This window comes from Rhodnius prolixus, unplaced genomic scaffold, assembly GCF_049639745.1.
Source record: "Rhodnius prolixus isolate KJV_2025 unplaced genomic scaffold, Rpr scaffold_6, whole genome shotgun sequence".
NCBI classification, from domain to species: Eukaryota; Metazoa; Arthropoda; class Insecta; order Hemiptera; family Reduviidae; genus Rhodnius; species Rhodnius prolixus.
Genome location: NW_027411634.1, coordinates 16,483,665 through 16,502,342, shown reverse-complemented (window position 1 = coordinate 16,502,342; position 18,678 = coordinate 16,483,665). Strand labels below are relative to the sequence as shown.

At 30.8% G+C, this 18,678-nt stretch overlaps 1 protein-coding gene across 3 annotated transcripts; it reads right to left on the bottom strand.

Annotated features, from left to right (window-relative positions):
- Positions 1–431: 431 nt before the first annotated feature.
- On the bottom strand, positions 432–18,638 carry LOC141460912 (kinesin-like protein KIF6). 3 transcript variants are annotated; one of them, XM_074141361.1, is made up of 16 exons: positions 17,890–18,638; positions 15,147–15,229; positions 14,971–15,045; positions 13,786–13,828; positions 13,130–13,234; positions 12,916–13,028; positions 12,656–12,778; positions 11,578–11,709; positions 10,430–10,564; positions 10,263–10,359; positions 10,022–10,168; positions 9,373–9,520; positions 8,790–8,924; positions 8,548–8,715; positions 7,262–7,386; positions 445–1,410 (listed from the first exon to the last, which is right to left on the bottom strand). In XM_074141361.1, exons 1-16 carry the CDS (start codon positions 17,971–17,973, stop codon positions 610–612), a joined length of 2,514 nt encoding a protein of 837 aa, XP_073997462.1. In that variant the 5' UTR covers positions 17,974–18,638; the 3' UTR covers positions 445–609. The 3 variants fall into 3 exon arrangements, with proteins under 3 accessions (XP_073997463.1, XP_073997462.1, XP_073997464.1); XM_074141363.1 differs by lacking the exon at positions 445–1,410 and adding an exon at positions 4,228–4,868; XM_074141362.1 differs by lacking the exon at positions 11,578–11,709 and having other exon boundaries at positions 432–1,410.
- Positions 18,639–18,678: the final 40 nt, after the last annotated feature.

Sequence of the window (18,678 nt, the reverse complement as noted above, 5' to 3'; positions counted from 1 at the left end):
AATTGGTTGGTGAAGATCTTACATAGAGGCAACTAGAACGACTTAGAAATACACAGACCTTCTTTAGATCATTTCAAAAACTGTAATTCGGAACATCTTGCTAACTAAAAATATTCTATTTACGCGAACTACGTTTAATTATTCTAAGTTAGAGGATGTGCGGTAAGTTCTCACTCATTACTATGTAATCTTAAATGTTCAATCTTCAGGCGGTGTTCTTTCAATACATTATCAGAAGATCCAAGTCATCGATGGATACAATGGTCTTTGTCTTTAGTGCATGAGAAAGAAATGCTCCGAACTGCTATTCAAGCAAGCAAGCACATTCTAATTATTAATTTTGTCATTTATTCTCATTCGGCATGATGGCTAAATTGGTAATTAGTTTCTTTAGTATCCCAGTAGTATGTCAATAATTTTATTAAGAATTAAAAAATCATCATATAAACATAAAATTCAAATATTTATTGATAAGCTTATACTCTTTCAGGAGAAATTACAATTCTTTTTCTCAATTATCGATCTATTTAAATGTTGAGATAAAAGTAAAATTTGGTTTTTAAAATCGCAATATTTTTCTAATCGGCTAATCTTGGAAACAATTCTTTCTCAATGTAAAGATAGAAACTGTTGTTGTCTGTAAAATTCGAGTATTCGGGAATCTAAATCAGAATCGCCCGTCAATTTTAAATTAATTGACGATTTAACTGGTTCTACTATATTTTTATCTTCATCACCATTATAACCGAATAGTGAATGGAAAAGTGTTCCAGTTGTTTTAAATTTTGACTTTGGAAAAATTGGTGCGGATGAATCTTGATTTTGTTCATTACTTGTTGCAAATTGTGCATAATCTTTCATTTCATTGTTACTTAGCGAAAAATTAGTCATTAATATGTCGGAAAAGTTTTTATCTAGAATACCGCTATTTAAGGGAAGATTTTTATGAAATAATGGACTATTTTTTTCGGTATCTGCAGGAATGTTAGACTTAAACATTTTATGTTCAAAGATGATTGAAGAATTATCTTGGTCAGTATCCGGTCTCATTGTTGAAGGCAACTTAAGCGGGGTTGCAGACGATTTTTTCGGTGATTCTACTATTTTAGGTGCAAATGAAAAATCAGAATTCATGTATTTCAATACTGGACAATAATTTGTAGGCGATGTACTTTTGGAGTGAAGTGGATAATAAGATTTAGAAGTTGCACCCTTCCTGGATTTTTCTCCAGTTTCTGGAACAAAGTTGTTTGAGGAATGTTTTTGTTCTTGTTCACATTTAAATAATAGCTGCTCGTCACCGTTGCGACGGTTGTTTTGGCGTTGCCACCAGATTTCAAACGCTCCTAGAAGTTTTTTCCTGGCCTCCATGAATAAATTCATTTTGATGCGTCTACTTTCTTGCACCTCCTTTGTAAAACCACAAATAAAAATTAATGTGCATTAAAAGCCGTAAAAAAAAACTAAACAAAACAAACAAATGGAAGGAATGTGTGAATAAAAAATAGAAGAAATTTCACTGAGAAAATGATTCATGATTAAACAAATTTTATTTGAGCCATTTATGAGCAAATTGCTGTAAAAGTAAACCGCATTCTGTTGAATTTTGAATGTATCATGAAAAAAACCTTCTTTTGTTCTAATCGATTAACCCAAATAAATACTAAAACTAATTTTTAAATGCGATTTACCTTATTTTGCATATTTCCAGAAAAACCTTAAGATATTGTTGATTTAAAAGGACTCTCTCACAGAAATGAAAAAAAAATACAGCGGTACGTCATATTTGGGATGAGCTTACAAAATTTAAAAAAAAAAAAAATACAGATGAGATTAATGTAACCATTTATCAGGGTTTACCTTTATTTATTTAATCTCAAATCAACTTGCCACGATATCAAGGTTTTTCATTTTCGTATTTCATTTAATGTTTTTGTAACTACTTAAATTTAGGAGGTAAATATTTTCTAGTTTAATGCATTCCACGATGGTCAGTGAACTAAATATAAGGATCAACAATCTGGGTAAACCATTATTAATTAGGAAGAAACATAGCCCAGAGGTAAAATCCAGACAGGGATGCATCAGATTTTCTGTAACTCACGGCTCGTTGAACAGACGCTAAGATGTGCTTCAAGTTCGATTATTCGGACTCCAGAATAAGAGTCCTTGTTAGCAGCGCTATTTTCAGTAATGGAAAGGGCCGTCAGTAACCCTGATAATGGGCAGTGCACAGAAAAAGGCGCGAATCACCACTGACGCACCTTAAAAGAGAAAGCTTGAGTTCTGATTTAATGTTTTTAAAGCGTTTATCTTTTTTTTTGAGAAAAACATTTTTTTTTAATGGTAATAAAAGAATTTTGTGTTTTGTTGGTTTGCTTTTCAACTTCCAATACTAGCTCTTATTTTCCTAATATTCTCGTCAGAAAAATCTGCGCTCACTTGGAAAATAAATGGGAGATATATGTACTTACTGCAGACAACAAATCTCTAAAAGTAGTTACAGATTTTTAAGTAGATTTTTCGAGGGTCAACTTACGTTTCGTTCGTTTTTTTTTACCATTCAAACATTTACACGAAAAAAAATGAACTACAATATTCTGAAGCAAATTTATTTTCAAGAATTACATATTTCAAGGCGAGGTAAAAATTAAAGAAACAGTTGATTAAAGTGAACATGATATTTACAACATTAACATGACATTATATTAAATTGGTTAAGATAAGTTACAAAGATTTCATATAATGTAGTAAACATTCATTGTACATTAAATAACTTCAATAAAAAAAAAAAAAATAACATACCAAATTATCATATACTTAATTTAACTAAAGACAAATAAATAATAAGTAAGTTTACCAAACATTTACATTACCTTTAGTACATTTAATGAGATAAGGTTTCACAATACAACTATTGAAATACCTTTCTAAAGTAGCAATGAAGTCCATCAATGAATAACATCGTCTTGCAAAAATTACACTTATACTTTAAAAAAAAGAAAAAACTAAAAAGACAATCATTTATGCCTTTATTCGAAACGAAAATCACAAATTCACGGTCAAAATCTAACAAATTTTAACAAAAAGGAATCTAAAAGTAGCTTATGAATTTAAAGTATTAACTTTTTTCAAAACTATAAAAGTTGCACAAGAAATATGTAACGTATAATTAACAAAACATTAGTGATTTAAACAAATCATACGTGATCTTAGGAGTGATTTAAGGTCATATTCATTTAAATTACTCACTTAATAAAATAGTATTAGAAATAAATTAAGAGTCGAAGCGTATTGAGATGTGACTAGATAAGAAATCTATGGATTGCATTTTTTCTTGGTGCTTAGTGGAGGTGTAGGGAGCCCTATAGATTCATCCAGGTCTTGGTTTTCCTTTAGAATTGTTTGAGCGGCTTCAAGCAGATCCAAGTTAACATTGTGTTTGCATACTGAGTTTTGCAATGTGTTATACTTGACATTCAGTTTACTAGGGCTATTTGGTACTAAATTTGTGTCGTATTCAAAAGCTTCTAATCCGCAGTGAGTTTTTAATACTTGCCAAAACGACTTCATCCAAGTTACACATTGAGAAATATCTTCAGCAGACATTCCAGATATAGTTAAAGAATGATCTTTTGCGCACGATATATAAAGGGAAGAGACCGCAATTGTTTTGTAAGAATATTTTAAAAATCCTTCATCGAGTGAGCAAAGATCTAATAGTTGTGAAGCTGAGTCAAACAGTTGTGTTGGAAATAATGCGAAACGCATTTCTAACTCTTTTTCACAGTCTTCATTATGATACAGGATTTGAAGTAACATATTTAACCACGCATTAGGACTAACTACAGAACTACACCATTTCAATGTCTTCATAATTTTCAATTCCATAACTAAAATTTCAGATTCTAAACAAGCTCCATCTGTCACGTACGCTAATTCTGTTAATTTTGGTGGATAAATTTCTTCAATTTTTGATGCTATAAAAAGGCATGAAACTCCTATCAACTGAAGATTTTTCTTTGACACATTTTTTGTAGAACTGAGATAACGATCTAAAAGATCTACAGTTATAAAATATGTTTCCCGTTGTAGTTTATACACAGCACAAACCTCTAATATCCATTCCAACAGCACACTTCTCATCCTATAATGTATACCAGGATGAAGAGTAAAGTAATCTGAATTTCTTGCATTACAAGTTTCCACATCTTTTTTACATAGGAAATCCCATAGAATTGATTCATCTGACCAATCTAGTGAAGGAAGTGGACATAGTTTTCCACCAGTTTTAGGTAAAATAACCATTTTTGAAGTGCTTGGTGGTGGTGAATTAACTTTCGGTTTATTTATCTTCACCTTAGCTTGGGTCTCAACTAAAGAATTTTTCATGACGCAATCGTCAGTTATTTGTTCTAATTCAAGCATTAAGTTGTTAAGAGAAGTGCTATCAGATTCAGTATCACTTTGCAATGGGCTATCTGTATCTTCTAACGTTAATGATTCACTAGATGAAGTAATATTTGCTATATTAAGTTCAGTAAGTGGAACTCTTTCATCTACAAAAAAAAGAGCGTCGCCCATTTGAGGACTGGAACTTTGCTCTTCACGTGTCACTGTCATTCTTTCTAACTTTTGACGTTTCTCCTCTTTCAAAGGCACATTTTCAATATTCGAACTAGAATCTGAAGATGATTTTCGTTTCCTCTTGAAAGAACCAGAGTCCATCTGATTGACACATTGCATATTGGCCTGCCTGCTTCCAAAAATGTTCCAGAGAATAAAAGTTGTTTTTCTCCAATTACAATTTCATATAAAAACCAAGAAGAGAACTCCTCAAAATGCATTCAATGGCAAACTCCATTCCCCTAAAAAAATAAAATTAAAATAAGTAAATAAATAAAATACCATTTCAAGTTGAATTTATTTTTAGAAAGAATAAAACGATTGTTTTAAGATTACAAAAAATTTGAAAGGAAAGCAAAACCCCATGTAATTATATATATTTTCACATGAAAGTTGAGAGTTATAAGAATGATAAAAAATTTGAGAAATATATTATTTTTTTGTTCTCATGAGTAAATCCGTAAACTTACAACAGCAAAAATGAATTTAATTTAGTTTTAAAATAGTTTTAATTTAATTCTCAAATTTTACAAAATACAAACTTCTCTTTAACTCGAATTAAACAACTGAAACCTAGAACTTGGGTTCTATAACTTTGTCAATTATTTCTTTATTATAAAAGAAGTAAAAAAAAAGAAAAGAATTTCAACCATCAAAAATTGGCTAGTACAACTCACATTTATTAATTTCCAAATATTTAAGAAACATGTATCAAAATTGTATTTTGCTAATTTTGAATTTCAAGAAACTAGTAATTTAAACCAATTAAATATAGTAGAATAAAGTGATAAAAAAAGAAAAATCTTGAACTGAACGGAAAACTTGAAAGTTTCACTACATTAATTAAAAAAAGAGATTTGGGTCAAAATTGATGTAACTTTCATTTATTTAATGCTTACAAATTTATTTGGTCCACTCGACGGTGGAAAAAATCAACCCAAAAAAGCTTAAAGTTCATCAACCTTTCCTACTTAAACAATGAAGCCCACTGCACAAAATATTCATAGTACTTTGAAAAGTAAATTTATTCTTTAATACTTACTATAATCAGCTTTATTCCATCAAAAATATCAACTTCACAACTAATGAATTTCACTACAGTAAATTTCTTCCTACTTTAAGTAATAAACGAAGATACCACTTCACCAGTAGACTGCTGAGGCTAAAGTTCATAACGGAGGAATACCCGCCAAATTGTGACGTGCACATCCCCAGCAATCATTTTTGCGGCAATACTTTTGACCATATTCAATCCGTAACAAAAAAATTTCGTACAGAATACGCAATAAATCTAAATGCATTTTTGCTTTGATGCATTTGCGATTTAATATTTAGTGGTTTAAATTAAATAATAAAATTAAAATCTTTTTGCTAATTCATTAAAATGTTAAACATTACAATTGAAAGGACACTAGTTTATTGAGAAAATCTTTTTTTAAAAATAACCAATGCTTATTATTTTACTTAGTATTATTGGTTAACACTAATGTTTGAAATTCAATAAGCTAAGAACTTATCTACCCCCCCTCAGATTAAATTCTGCAATTTTAGACACATTGGTGTGATACATTACGAGGTATTTGCAAATGCATCATGTTATTGCTTCCGAGCTGTATTTATGACATTGATATCTATACAAAACTGAGAAAATTTAAAAGAAAATGAAGAAAATAATTGAATTGACCAGAAAGTATACTTAGATGCTTGGCACTCACTATTTAACTCTAACAAAAAATGAGTAAAATTCAACATGATTTACTCTTGTTTTACTATGAATAATAATTTTCTATATCTATTGCTTAACCCGACGGCCGCCTGGATATTTTTAGACAGCGCCAAGATTAACAAAGGCTTGATTTATTAAGTTACATAATGGGGCCCAGTTGGCTGTCTCTGAAAATTAGAGCCACGTTATTATGTAATTTCTAATTCACTATATCAATAAAACGTGCAATCGTAGCGATTCGCAGCATTTGAACGTCTGTGATTTCAAACTTAATTTTGCGACGAAACGTTTTTACCCAACTTCACAGCCCTTTTGCTGGAATTCCAAGCTACCAAGCCTTTTAGGCAAGTAAGTTCCTCGCAAGTCTTGAAACTTTTACGTTTGAAGCAAAGGAAAGGTATAAAATGTGTCTTCCAACTCCAGTGCTCCGATTTTCTATGCATGCTAAGGAGTTTGGAGATCGAACTGTATTTATACACTAACAAAAAAAGGAATATTTGCCCAAAAATAACTACAATTGTACCTATATTTTACAGGAATATGGCAAAAAAGTTTTTAACTCCGAGTATCTTCTAATTGTAATGTTAGCCCATTCAAAGTATAAAAAAGCATTGTTTTCAGAACATGTAGAAAATCATAAGTCAATGTAAGAAAAGATCAGTAAACTAAATGAGCTTTTTCGAATGTAGTATAGCTTCTTTATTGTAATTTAAACATTATAAAACATAAATTCATTACCAAGAAAAAAAAATTCTAAGAATATTTGTCTCTGTTCATTTTTCGCTAAATGTAACGATTTCAATAACAAGCTTCCTTTGTTCTTTTTTTGGATTCTAAACTAATCTGGTCAACTATGCAAGATAAAAGAAAAAGTTTACTTTTTATTTGTACGCATAGTCCAATACTTACCTTCCCTTTTTGTCTGATTCTGTTATAGTGCTGGACGCAAAAGTTATAATTTTCACTCAGATTTTGTATTATGTCTGGAAATTCTCCGCATGATAAGGCTGTTCTTCTTTTTGCCTCGAGTTTACCTTTGAAAAAATTGTAATGAAGTTTTTGGTTATATTTATATAGAAACTATTTTTAAAGTGGTCTTCCGAATGTCAATGAGGTTTTCGACCTAAAGAAATCGCGAGGGAGCAAGTATTTACCTTTCAATCATGACTATCAGCTTACTCCAATGATTTAAGTGGGAATCGTAGTACTACTGACAAAATTGCTAATGGCGATGAAATACAAATTACTTTCGCATTCACATCACTATGAAGAATTAAAACCTATTTAGATAAGCAACAGAGTGTTCTGGACTTATCAAAAATTCTTCTAATGTCTTTACGGATTGAAATGTGTACGTTGTTGACAATAAAACCAAATAAATGATTAGTACGCTCAATAAATATCTCTCCGTTTTCTGTACACAAAAAAGGTCTCAAGGCCATTGAATTGTTGATTTTTTTCCCCCAAGAAATCCATCTATATAGAAAGAAAACAAAATAGAATTAGTATCTGCAAAAATTTTAACAGATTGAACTGCCAAAAATAGCGAGAATGGCCCAGAATTTTATAATTCAAAAAGAAACTTCTAAATAGCGATTATTCTGACCCGATCTATCAATAAGAAATAGTGTGATTTTCTGAGAATATAAAAATAATTTCCCATTCCCTTCAGCAAATTTTCTTATTGAACTGCACAAAATTTTTGTGGGCTTAGTCAAATGAAGGCTTTGACGAGACGTCCTGTATTGACATAATTGATACTGATATAACCGACCTCGTGCGGAATCTTCTCAAATTGAACTTGGCGATTTGAATTTCACACTCACTTTCATTTTAACTACTTGGTAGGTACACTTTTATTACAGGAACTGATGCTTATCGCGTTGATACAATTCCAAGCTTGGAAAAAAATGAATCAGAAATGCTTCTTTAAACTTTGAATACTAGCTTAGTCACTTCTATTTATTTACCTGGAAAATTAAATTTGTGATTCTGGGACTATATGAGTTGGCCTATCTTTGAACTGGACGTGATCAGGTTTTAGAGCTTAGATATGGAAGAAGGCAGAAGATAATGCACACTATTCAGGCAATTTGTAATAAAAAGTCTGCACACTATTACAGGGCGTAATATATATTTACGGATTTTGAAAATTAAACATTTAAACAAAATTTATCGGTACTTTGGATACTTACTGATTTTTTCTATTAAAATACGTTCATGATTCCACAAGCGCCATTCATGTTCTAGTTGCTTGTAGTATAAAATATTCAATTCCAGGTGCCTCATCAAGGCTTCATTTGTGCTAGCCAATTTTATAAAATCTCTATAAGCTAATCGTTGTTCTTTAGTATACAGTTCACCTGCTCATTCAAATAATAGTGTTAATTCTCCATAAATATGGGCCACGTATGAAACTCTTAAACTTACAGATTACCTGAAAAATAATTATTTGTTGGCAATTCTAAACCAAGTATAGTGGTAAACGTTTGAGAAAAATCTTGTCTTTTGTTTGTACTTTCTTGAATTAATCTCAATGATGGGATTTCTTTCAAAAGTGTTGACAGCAATTCTTGTACTTATTAAGAAATTTTTATGATATGGTTAACTTTATGCAACAAGAAATGATTAAATGTGGCCATTATTACTAGAGTAAAAGAAAGTGCAACAATCTATACTTGTTTACACTTGCTATAGAAAGGCATGTTTAGAGAGCTGATGAAATGGGAAAACGAAAATTGCAAACAAATGGTTCAAATATTTTTAACCTCATTAAGTATCTCCAAGTAGGTATATTCAGGTTACTAAAATCAGAAAAACAAGATAGTCGTTTGTATGGAAACTCAACTTTCTGTTATTTTGGGAATTTCTCAAAACATAACTTACAAGTAATTACTCGCTTTTCATTAGAATCTTTTCTCGAATCGTTTACTCTGCTAATATAATATTAAAAGTCGTTCGTCTCCACCTTATTGTTCTAGATTAGGAATTATATTCAGTAACTAAGGTCTAAAGGATACTGATTCCTCTATTTATGTGATGAACAGTTTGGTTTACATATTCTGAATTTGTAGTTAAATAACGACCTCCCTCATTGGAAACCAAACTTATGTTGCATTGGGCAGCCTTTTCGCAGACACTCTTTTTCTTCTCTACGACTATATCTTCCTAATCAATGATAACATTTCAAATCAAAACCTGAGAATGAATTTTCTTTTAAGAGGCTGTTACAATAGATCCTTCTAGGTCTTGGTAACAGTGTGCCGCTCGGCTTACTCTTCTTTGTCAAGACTTGCATTAAATATGTGAACAAAGTGAATCACACAAACTGTCCTACCAGATCAGACGTCAATCTAATCATACAGGTATATATTAAGGATCAGAAAAGTTTACTGAATGTTCATTAACGTTTTATTTATAACAAGTATTAAATATTCTTAACAATATAAAAAGCCTCAGTAACAGAAAGTCTAACAGCTTAAGTGCACCAGTAGTCTGCAGTGGATGCGCCCCAAAGATATTTTGTACAAAAAAAAAGACATTCAGAAAGATCTTAGAATTTTTGGATTCTTTTGAATCCTAATTAACCAGTTTAAATGTTTTTTTAACTATCTGTGCTATTAGATATATTTGAAGGGTATGTTAGGAGATGCAATTGCTATATCTCACTTTTTTATTCAATGTTAAAGAAGAAAGTCGAACAGCCTTTTCTTTCAGTAAAGAAAGTTGCTGATTCGCATCATATTCAACAATCACTCTTGGTTCGTTTTCAATTAAAGATACCCGCTGAGCAAATTTACAAGTTGTAATTGTTTCCTGCAACATAAATTTCGAATTTACTTTCATTAATCAAAATTAATTTTTAAGGTAAATTTGCCAATATTGTCAAGTAAAATTCCATAAAACTTACATTGAAATTTTTCCTTTCAAGGCTGATTGTAAAAACCATTACCGTACAACAATTACCACCTAATGAATCTCTTAATAAAGATGTTAACATTGAATTTCTGAAACAAAATGACAATGAGTAGGTAATCACTAATTAGCTAGTAGCATCTTAATTATTATTGCGCTCACCTATACGGTATGTGATGCCTGTTAGAATCTTTCAGAGCAACTATAACTTGCTGTAAATAATGTAAAGATAAATTAATATACTTAGCTTCGTTTAATAAAAGTACAGGACCTTCTTTTTTCTTTGATCTTTCTGATCTGTAAGAAAAAAAATTATTAATCAAGTTAAAGACTCATAACCATAAGATAGTAAATACAATTATTCACATTAAATTGCAGGCCTAAAATAAAATAAAAAAAGAATCTAGAGTAGTTACTTTGCTGTACTCATCTCCTCATCTCCTTGCAATAATAATTGGTTATATATTTGGATATATTTGCCTATTTGCTTTCGGAGTCTGGGAGGCTCACATAGGTTAGAAGCCAACTAATAAAAGAACGTTGCCTTACAAAAACTAGGTACTCTAGGAACTCTGAACGAGGGCAGCATGAGAGATTAGCTACTGGTGAATCCAAACAAGAAATGGTAGAACTAGATTCGGGAAGATTGATCGATGAAAATTTGAACTGTAAAAGCAGTCAGATATGGGTTTTAAGAAAAAGAAATAAATTCTGTACTCCTAACCTTGACTTTTATGGCAAAAATGATTTTAGTTATATTAAAAATTAAGTGGAGTGGTTTGAGTCTAGTCATTAAACATTTTAAGATTTCAGTTTGTCTCTTGAATAAATGAAAATTGGTTGGAGGGTTTCGAGCCTAATCATTTAACATATAAAGATTAAAAAAGATAATAATTGGATGTCAAAATCTAGACGATGACTATAAGATGAAAAATAAAGTATTTGGTTTATTATTCCTTCATAGCCGTAAATAAGTAGCGACCTACAATTTTAGATAAATATACAAGTATATACAAAAATAATAATGGGTACAAACTTAAAGTTAGCTCTATTCCTGGATTGAAATGTGTCCTAATTCAATTTCTGTTCACCTTAAACTAGAAGTGCATCAGAATTCTCACTTCATATGCGCTGTAAATGATTCATTTGAACTTTATTTGACTCGTATCTGCGTTATTAGACAGTTATCGACAAAGGGACAATTCTTAATGTTGAAATAATGTTTCCTAACTAGGAGGTTCTTGCAAAATCATACTAATTGAATAAAATGATTAATAACTTCTTCCTATTAGTAATCAAAATCTTCTTACCCAGCAAGATCTACCAGATGCAATTTCGACTCCATAAATATGCCTTCGCTTTTTATTTCTTGAATAAAATATAGCGTAAATATAAAATGAGATCTTGATGACAGCTGGTTCACTGTGGTATCAGCTACAACTCTTCATTGTTATTGATTTATTTTAAATGTTAAATTTTAAGAATGTTATACAAGATAAATAGTGACTACTTGTCCAAACAATAAAACTTTTTGAAATGAATAATTATTACAGGTAAAGAAAAAATAACATTTAAGGTGCTTTTACTTTGTACTACACCATGCCTTTTTGAATACAACTAAATGTCTTTTTTTTATGCAAAGATGTACCTGCTGCAGCTATACCTTGAAATAAATTTGAAAAGAGCATATGAACTTGATGAACATAAATTGATGAATATTTTAACAGAATTGACTGCTTATTGCACAAAAAGAAGGAGAGATAAGAGACTTCGAGGAAATAAGACAATTTTTTGTAGAAAGAGATCGTGAGTCATTAAAAATGTATAAAATATTTGTATTCTCGAAAACAGTTGAGATCAGATCATGGTTTATGTGTTTTTTGTTTTCTTTGCAATCAGACTGGAGAATCATAACCGTAAAAAATCTGAGGCATTCTTCAACTTTAATAAAAATTGACTTTTGATATTCATACAATAAAAACAAGTAGTACTGTTCGCAATACATTTTGCAGGTGGAATCAAAGATTCCTTCCATTGGCTATGAGTGTGAAAGAAAAAAAAAGTTCATACACATTCAGGAAAATGATTTTGAGGTGGTAATGTTGAAGAGCTGCAGATAAACTTCATGATGTTCCAAGAAGAAGGAATGAACAATACTCTTTTCGTTCTAAAGAGAAGCGAGCTTTTGATAGTTGACATTATGTTGAATTTCAAAATGAGAGAATATTTCTTTTAATTTATACTTTTCTCGTTCCTTACCAAGGAGTGGTTTGCAAAACTTAGGAACCATTAATAAAGAGGAATTTCCCTGACTTTGATTTAATTTTGATAACTGGAACAAAATTATGTCCAATAAGTTTGAAAAATATTGAGACAAATTGGTTTTACCTATTGTTCATGCTAATTCTAAGGTATTTCATCACGTCATCCATATTGAGAACCTTATGTTTTCCAAGATTCATTGTCCGTATGGTTCCGTCAGCATCTTCCATTATATATACTCTGTTGAAACTTTTCAAAATATTCATAAAATAAAATTATAGACAGTATTTATAAAGTAGAAATCACTTTAAATATTTATTTTGATTTTTATTTTATTTAAATTTAGTACGTAATATAATAAAAAGTCAATAATAAAAATATATTACTTGCTAACTTCATCTTCTTGATCATTCGTTTCAACCAAGTTCGTTAGATCATAACATAATTCATTATAAATTTCTAAAGCTGATATGTAAAGGGTGCATACTCGTTTTGGATTCTGAGATCAAAAATATTTTTGAAAAGTGTTTGGAATTGATTGTTGAAGTCAATCAAGTATTTTAAAACTGATCACTGGATTAAAAGCAAATAATTAATTACACTTTTGATAAAATTGAAGACATCGACGAAAACTCTAGGAATTATTCCAACAGAACCAGCATCACGTAATCCGCCAATTATACTGTGTGTCTTGCCAGTACCTGTCTAAAATTGGTGAAATCAAATTAAAATGCTTCAGTCTAGGATTTTTTGTTTTGGTTAGTAGTAAGTAACATTTATGTTAACGTTTCGACCCATATTTATTTCTTCACCAGAACTTCAAAACAAAGAGTATTTGTAATAATAAACTTGCGAACTTAAGAACATCAAATTGCTCTAAAATAATAAGTGGTTTTTTTTTTTTTGGAATGTGAGCTTTATATGTAACTGGCAAATTAGGTGTCATGACCGGAGACAACTAACAATAATATTTTACCGTAAATTTACCATATTAACAAAATTTAACTTAAATAAAATTCAAGGCCTAAACTGGGATTCGGAACTCAGTTGTGTAATACATCTTAACTTTACGGACCTCGCCTCTAACTTGTTGTCTGTCCTCAAATCGGACCATGGTGCACACTACTGAACTATCTCATTCCTAAATACTTATTTCTAAAGAAATGTATTTATAATTTGACAAATATTGTAGTTGTGACAATTGGCTCTTTAAAAATGAAAGTTTAATTAATTCTTGGAATGCTAAAAAGGTTTACCTGGCCAAAAGCAAATATAGCCCCGTTGTAGCCAATTAACAGCCTGCAACAGAAATCACAAAGGTAAAATTACTTAAAGAGTGCAATAAAGCAAAGGTTTAGTGAGAATTTGATTCAGAAGGAGCAAGATAACTATAATGAAAACTATTTCTGATGTAAATAAAGTAGTTTTACAGTAAAGTTTGATAGGGTAGTTCTATGGAAATATTGTGACCAAATAATATCTATTTGTAACTCTGGTGGAAAGCAAGGATGTGTTTTGAGTTCAACGTTATTTTGTTTTCTGTTTGTCGAGATACCGATTTTAGATTTATTTCTTTTATTTTACATTTATTTATAGATGTTGTAGTTGTGTGCCTTGTCTTTAGATTTCACAATAATTTTTTTTTTAATAAGCATTTATACATGAAGTGAATACATTCTTATTTTCTATTAGCATTGGTCAGCGGTGTCCACTTGCTTTTCTTGAATGTAATTTTTATTCCTTTCTTTTTTTCTATTATGGCGTACGGAATTGCAGTTATTTTCCATCTGAGAATGGAACAATCCGTAATGAGCCATTTTAACTAAATGGAGACCACTTTCACTCTTCAATAGATATATTATTTTAGATAAGTTCCCTTCAAAGATATCCAACTGCCTTTTAGAACAATTGTCACTGAGAGGTGGCCAGAAGAGCTAAAGAAAAGGAAGCGAGAAACACCAGAGGGAGGAGTACATTGGCAAGCAGATGCCATGACAAAGATTGAAAGAAGCATATTAGGGATTGGAACAAGATGTGATGATAAGCATAATCCTAACAAGACAATTAAATATTTTCACCGGGTGTAGATGGATGTTAAGCCCACTTGAGGGGACTAATTATTTTTTGTTTTAAAATTATTTTATAACTCGAAATACTTTTATGTATGTACATGCTGCTAATAATAACCACAAGACCCACTAAACCATACTCCACATAAACCTAGAAAAATTATTGGAAGCAATATATATTTATTTGACACTTTTTAGTACTGAAGAACAACTTCCTTATTATCACTCCAACCTTCGACTATGGAATAGTCAATCATTCTACTCTCTCCTTCATTCTTATTGGGTTATTGGCAGGCAAGCACTTCTCTCTTATTTCAAAAGGCTATTTTAAAAAAATAAAATACAAAAACTGTGTTTTAATTTGGCACCTACCTTTCAACAACTGGTTTGCCTACTCTTTCATAAAATTCACTCTGACTTGTTTGTTCGGTAAATACCTTGTTGAACCTATATAAATTTAAAACTTGTTTACTGCAGTCTGTTTAAGCTGAACTTGAATTTTTACATTTGAGTAACTGTTGAATAACATTTGAGTAAATGAAACTTACTTAAATGCAAAATATTTAGATGGAACATCGTCAGGAGTAGAATTTATAACTAGATATTCCTTGTCATTTTTCCCAGAACCATGCTAAAGAAAAAGCATAAATGTCAAATTATAAATTAAAATTTATTTATAGTGACATGAGTTGTGGGAAAAGAGTAAGAAAGGAGCATTTATATCTTTCACTGGTTGTAATCGAGGCCGCGCACTACCTGAAATATTACTGGGTAGTATCAATTTACATTGATAAATTCACAAAAATAATATTTTTATTTATTTGTAGATGTTATTAGTCAGACATAATAAGTACTATACTGAATGACTCTTGGGAACAAAATTAATATTTCCTGTTTCTAACCATTTCACAAACTTATCTTTTATTCAAATTTCTTAATTTGGCAATAACCAAAGAGATACATTTCGAAAGATTACTCATTATCCTAATAACAAACTGTTCGAGCACAGCAAGAGATATAGACACCATTGGAAGGGAGGTGTTGAAGAGGTAATCGTTGTTCAAAGAATTCTGAAGTAAAGAGAGAATTACTGAACGCTTTTAATATACAAATTACACGATTCTGTAGGCTTATTTTATTATTTTACCCAACATCACTTTCTTGATTTACTTCATCCATGCAAAATTAATTGTTCATTTTCAGTATTTAATTCATAATTATGGTTTAATTTGATTAAATAAAATAATCAAATTTGATCACCCTAACACCATTCTTTACAATGGTTAATGTTCGAAACAATGAGATCTTATTCTTCTTTAGTTCTAACGATTAATCTTTTCTCTATTTTGGTTCAGTGCCACACATTCTTCAAGATTGTCAGTCAAAATTTCTGGACCTCATAGCACACAAACTGGGCCACAAATCCACACTATTCCAACTCGATACAAATGGGCCTGGAGCTAGTATTAATAATGATCACTGCCAACTTCTGATAAGCACAGCCATACTTGTATTCTCAGAAAAGGCATTGTTTACAGTCAGTCTGGAGAGAGTTTACTACTCTCCACCATATTTTTTTTAACTTGCCTCGAATGAATCGTTCAGTCATAAAGTATTCTATAGTGATGCAATTTCCAGTCAATTTGTCGGCCTTCTCGCTATGTTCGACTCTTCATTGATATTTCCCGATTCGACTTACAACAATATTTCCCAGTCTGAGTGTTTGTAATTGTGCGACATTCAAGAACATCACGAGGCTATGACACTGCCTCCCAGACACTGCCAAGCCAACAATCAGCATAGCCTTGTATCTACTTCTTACTATTACTTGCAGAGTGGGATGAATCTCTCTCACTTCTCCATTATATTTTGGGGCCATCCGTCCTAGAGGTTCTACATTTAGGAAACTCGTCGTGTACACTCCTGCAGTATTTTTTTTATTAGAATCTGCCGCTGAACTATCAGTATAAAAATGGAGCCATTTCGTACTTGGGTACCAAACATTGATTGTTTCCGCGGAGGCGACTTTTTAATTGATAACCAATATCGCCTTCTTTGGTGGCCTCCTCTGTTAAGCAAGAGGCGGGGCACTTGCTGCACTAGGTAGGTTCATAAAGTTGTTGGAAAACTTTTCATCTTCAGGCATCCAACCTAGTTCCTGCAATTGTACTTATTAGACTTAGCGACCTTTAAAAAACGATGCACATTATTCTTTTTTACTTTAATGACTATTGTATTAATTATATAAAAGAACTTTAATACCCAAAATTATAATAAGCTGGAAAGTTTATTGCCTAGGTTTAGAATAAAAGAAATCATTTAAATGCCCACTACATTCATCTTTAGAAATCTGTAGTGAAAAATTGAAACATGGTATTACTTTAGGTTATTGGTAATTATACTTGGTAACAGTGGATATTAGATTCCAAAAAAATCACGTTCAGGAATGGATCGGCACGAAAAGCAATTATTTTTTCACATCCTCACAGTGATTCACTTTCTTATTGTTTTTTGTTTTTTTTTTAATTAAGGCGCGTCAACATCTAAGATTATTGGCGCCCGGAGCTTTTTTCAGTGCACTGCGGGCCTCCGGACAGTGTTCTCTCGTTACAGACAACACTGTCCATCATCGGACAGTGAGCTGTAAGAAGCTCCTAGGAAGAGAAAATCTAAGGGTCAGCAGCTGGAGGACTTTCTTATTATTAGTAAATTGGATTTCTTGTCCACATCGCAAACGGGCTCTTCCCACAGTGAACCCAAAAGATTACATCAAAATAGTTCTCCAAGTTTTGCAGGGTTTAAGGAACAGCAAACTTACAATTTCCAACGAGATCTTGTACTTAGGAGGACCCTTTACTTATTCCATAGGATCTTACTCCAATGCATATTTAATTATTACTATGGACTTCCTGTTATATTTAAAATTATATACATAATTTTTTAAAAAACTTTCAGAGATCATAATTTTTATTGAACATATAGTTTTATCAGAAAAAAATTTGAAAAGTTATTTTCAACAAATATTATGTAAATTTAAATTCTATTTAGTAAATTTATGAGTATGGAAATTTTATAATTAATTTACAAAAATCTACAATTTACAATTAGGCTTTAAAGAGGTCCCTAATATAGAAAAGTGAATTTTCAAACTGGATAGTTACTTTACAATTTACCAAAATGGATTATTTCCGACAGCATAATATTAAGCTGTTGGTTCTTTCCACTTTAAAAATAAACAATTGTTTTTAATTTGATGTGTAAACTGAAAATTAAGACAATTTTCTTATTTACCTGAATTTTATAAGAATGTTTCACAGCATTACTATCAATAATTGGTTTAATACGAGCATAAACTTTAATGGCACTTTTCAACATTTTTTTAAATTAAAACATTATATTAAACATATGATTCTAAAACCAGTTTTCGTTTCCATAGCTAAGAATTAATAAAAACATAATTATTACAATAAATTGTCTAAAATAATATTTATGTTTGAGATTGGCTTTTATAAGCCAAGCTCATTAAATATTGCTTTAAGATATTTTTTTAAAAATACTTGCTTAAAATTAGTAAACGCTTAAAAATTATTATGTAATATTCCTTTTCTCCTTTTACTTTTTACATTCTCTTATAACAATCATTCTTTAAACGAAGCGTAAAGAATGCCAATTTTCCTGTCTACTCAGTCGTTTTTGTTTTTTAAATGAAAATCATGTTCCGACCTGCATCCCAATACAAATTATCCACTTAGCATTTCGTCACGTCCAGAATTTAAAACAAAAATTTCAGATAGTAAATTCAAAGAATATTGAGATAATTATTGTATGAGCTGTTATGTATAACTAATGCAGAAAATTGCTTGTGGTGATTTAGAGATGATAAAAGTACTTGTAGTAACTTGAGCAATCATCATATCTAACACATTTATTGTTCTGCGAGACTTTGAAGATATTGAAATCTAATTGATACGATAACAGAAATACAACGAAGCGTAAGGAAAACCAATTTTACAGTCTACTCAGTCATTATTTTTTTTAAATATATTTTTCAATGGTGGCTGTGTAACTAAACGCCGATTC

Bases quoted from the DNA above. Each gene is read 5' to 3' on its own strand.
- LOC141460912 (XM_074141361.1), bottom strand. From the start codon at position 17,973: ATGTTGAAAAGTGCCATTAAAGTTTATGCTCGTATTAAACCAATTATT. The intron at 15,046-15,146 runs GTAAGTTTCATT...AAATTTATATAG, and splicing joins TCTAAATATTTTGCATTTAA to GTTCAACAAGGTATTTACCG. The intron at 10,169-10,262 runs GTAAGTTTTATG...TTTATGTTGCAG, and splicing joins TTGAAAGGAAAAATTTCAAT to GAAACAATTACAACTTGTAA.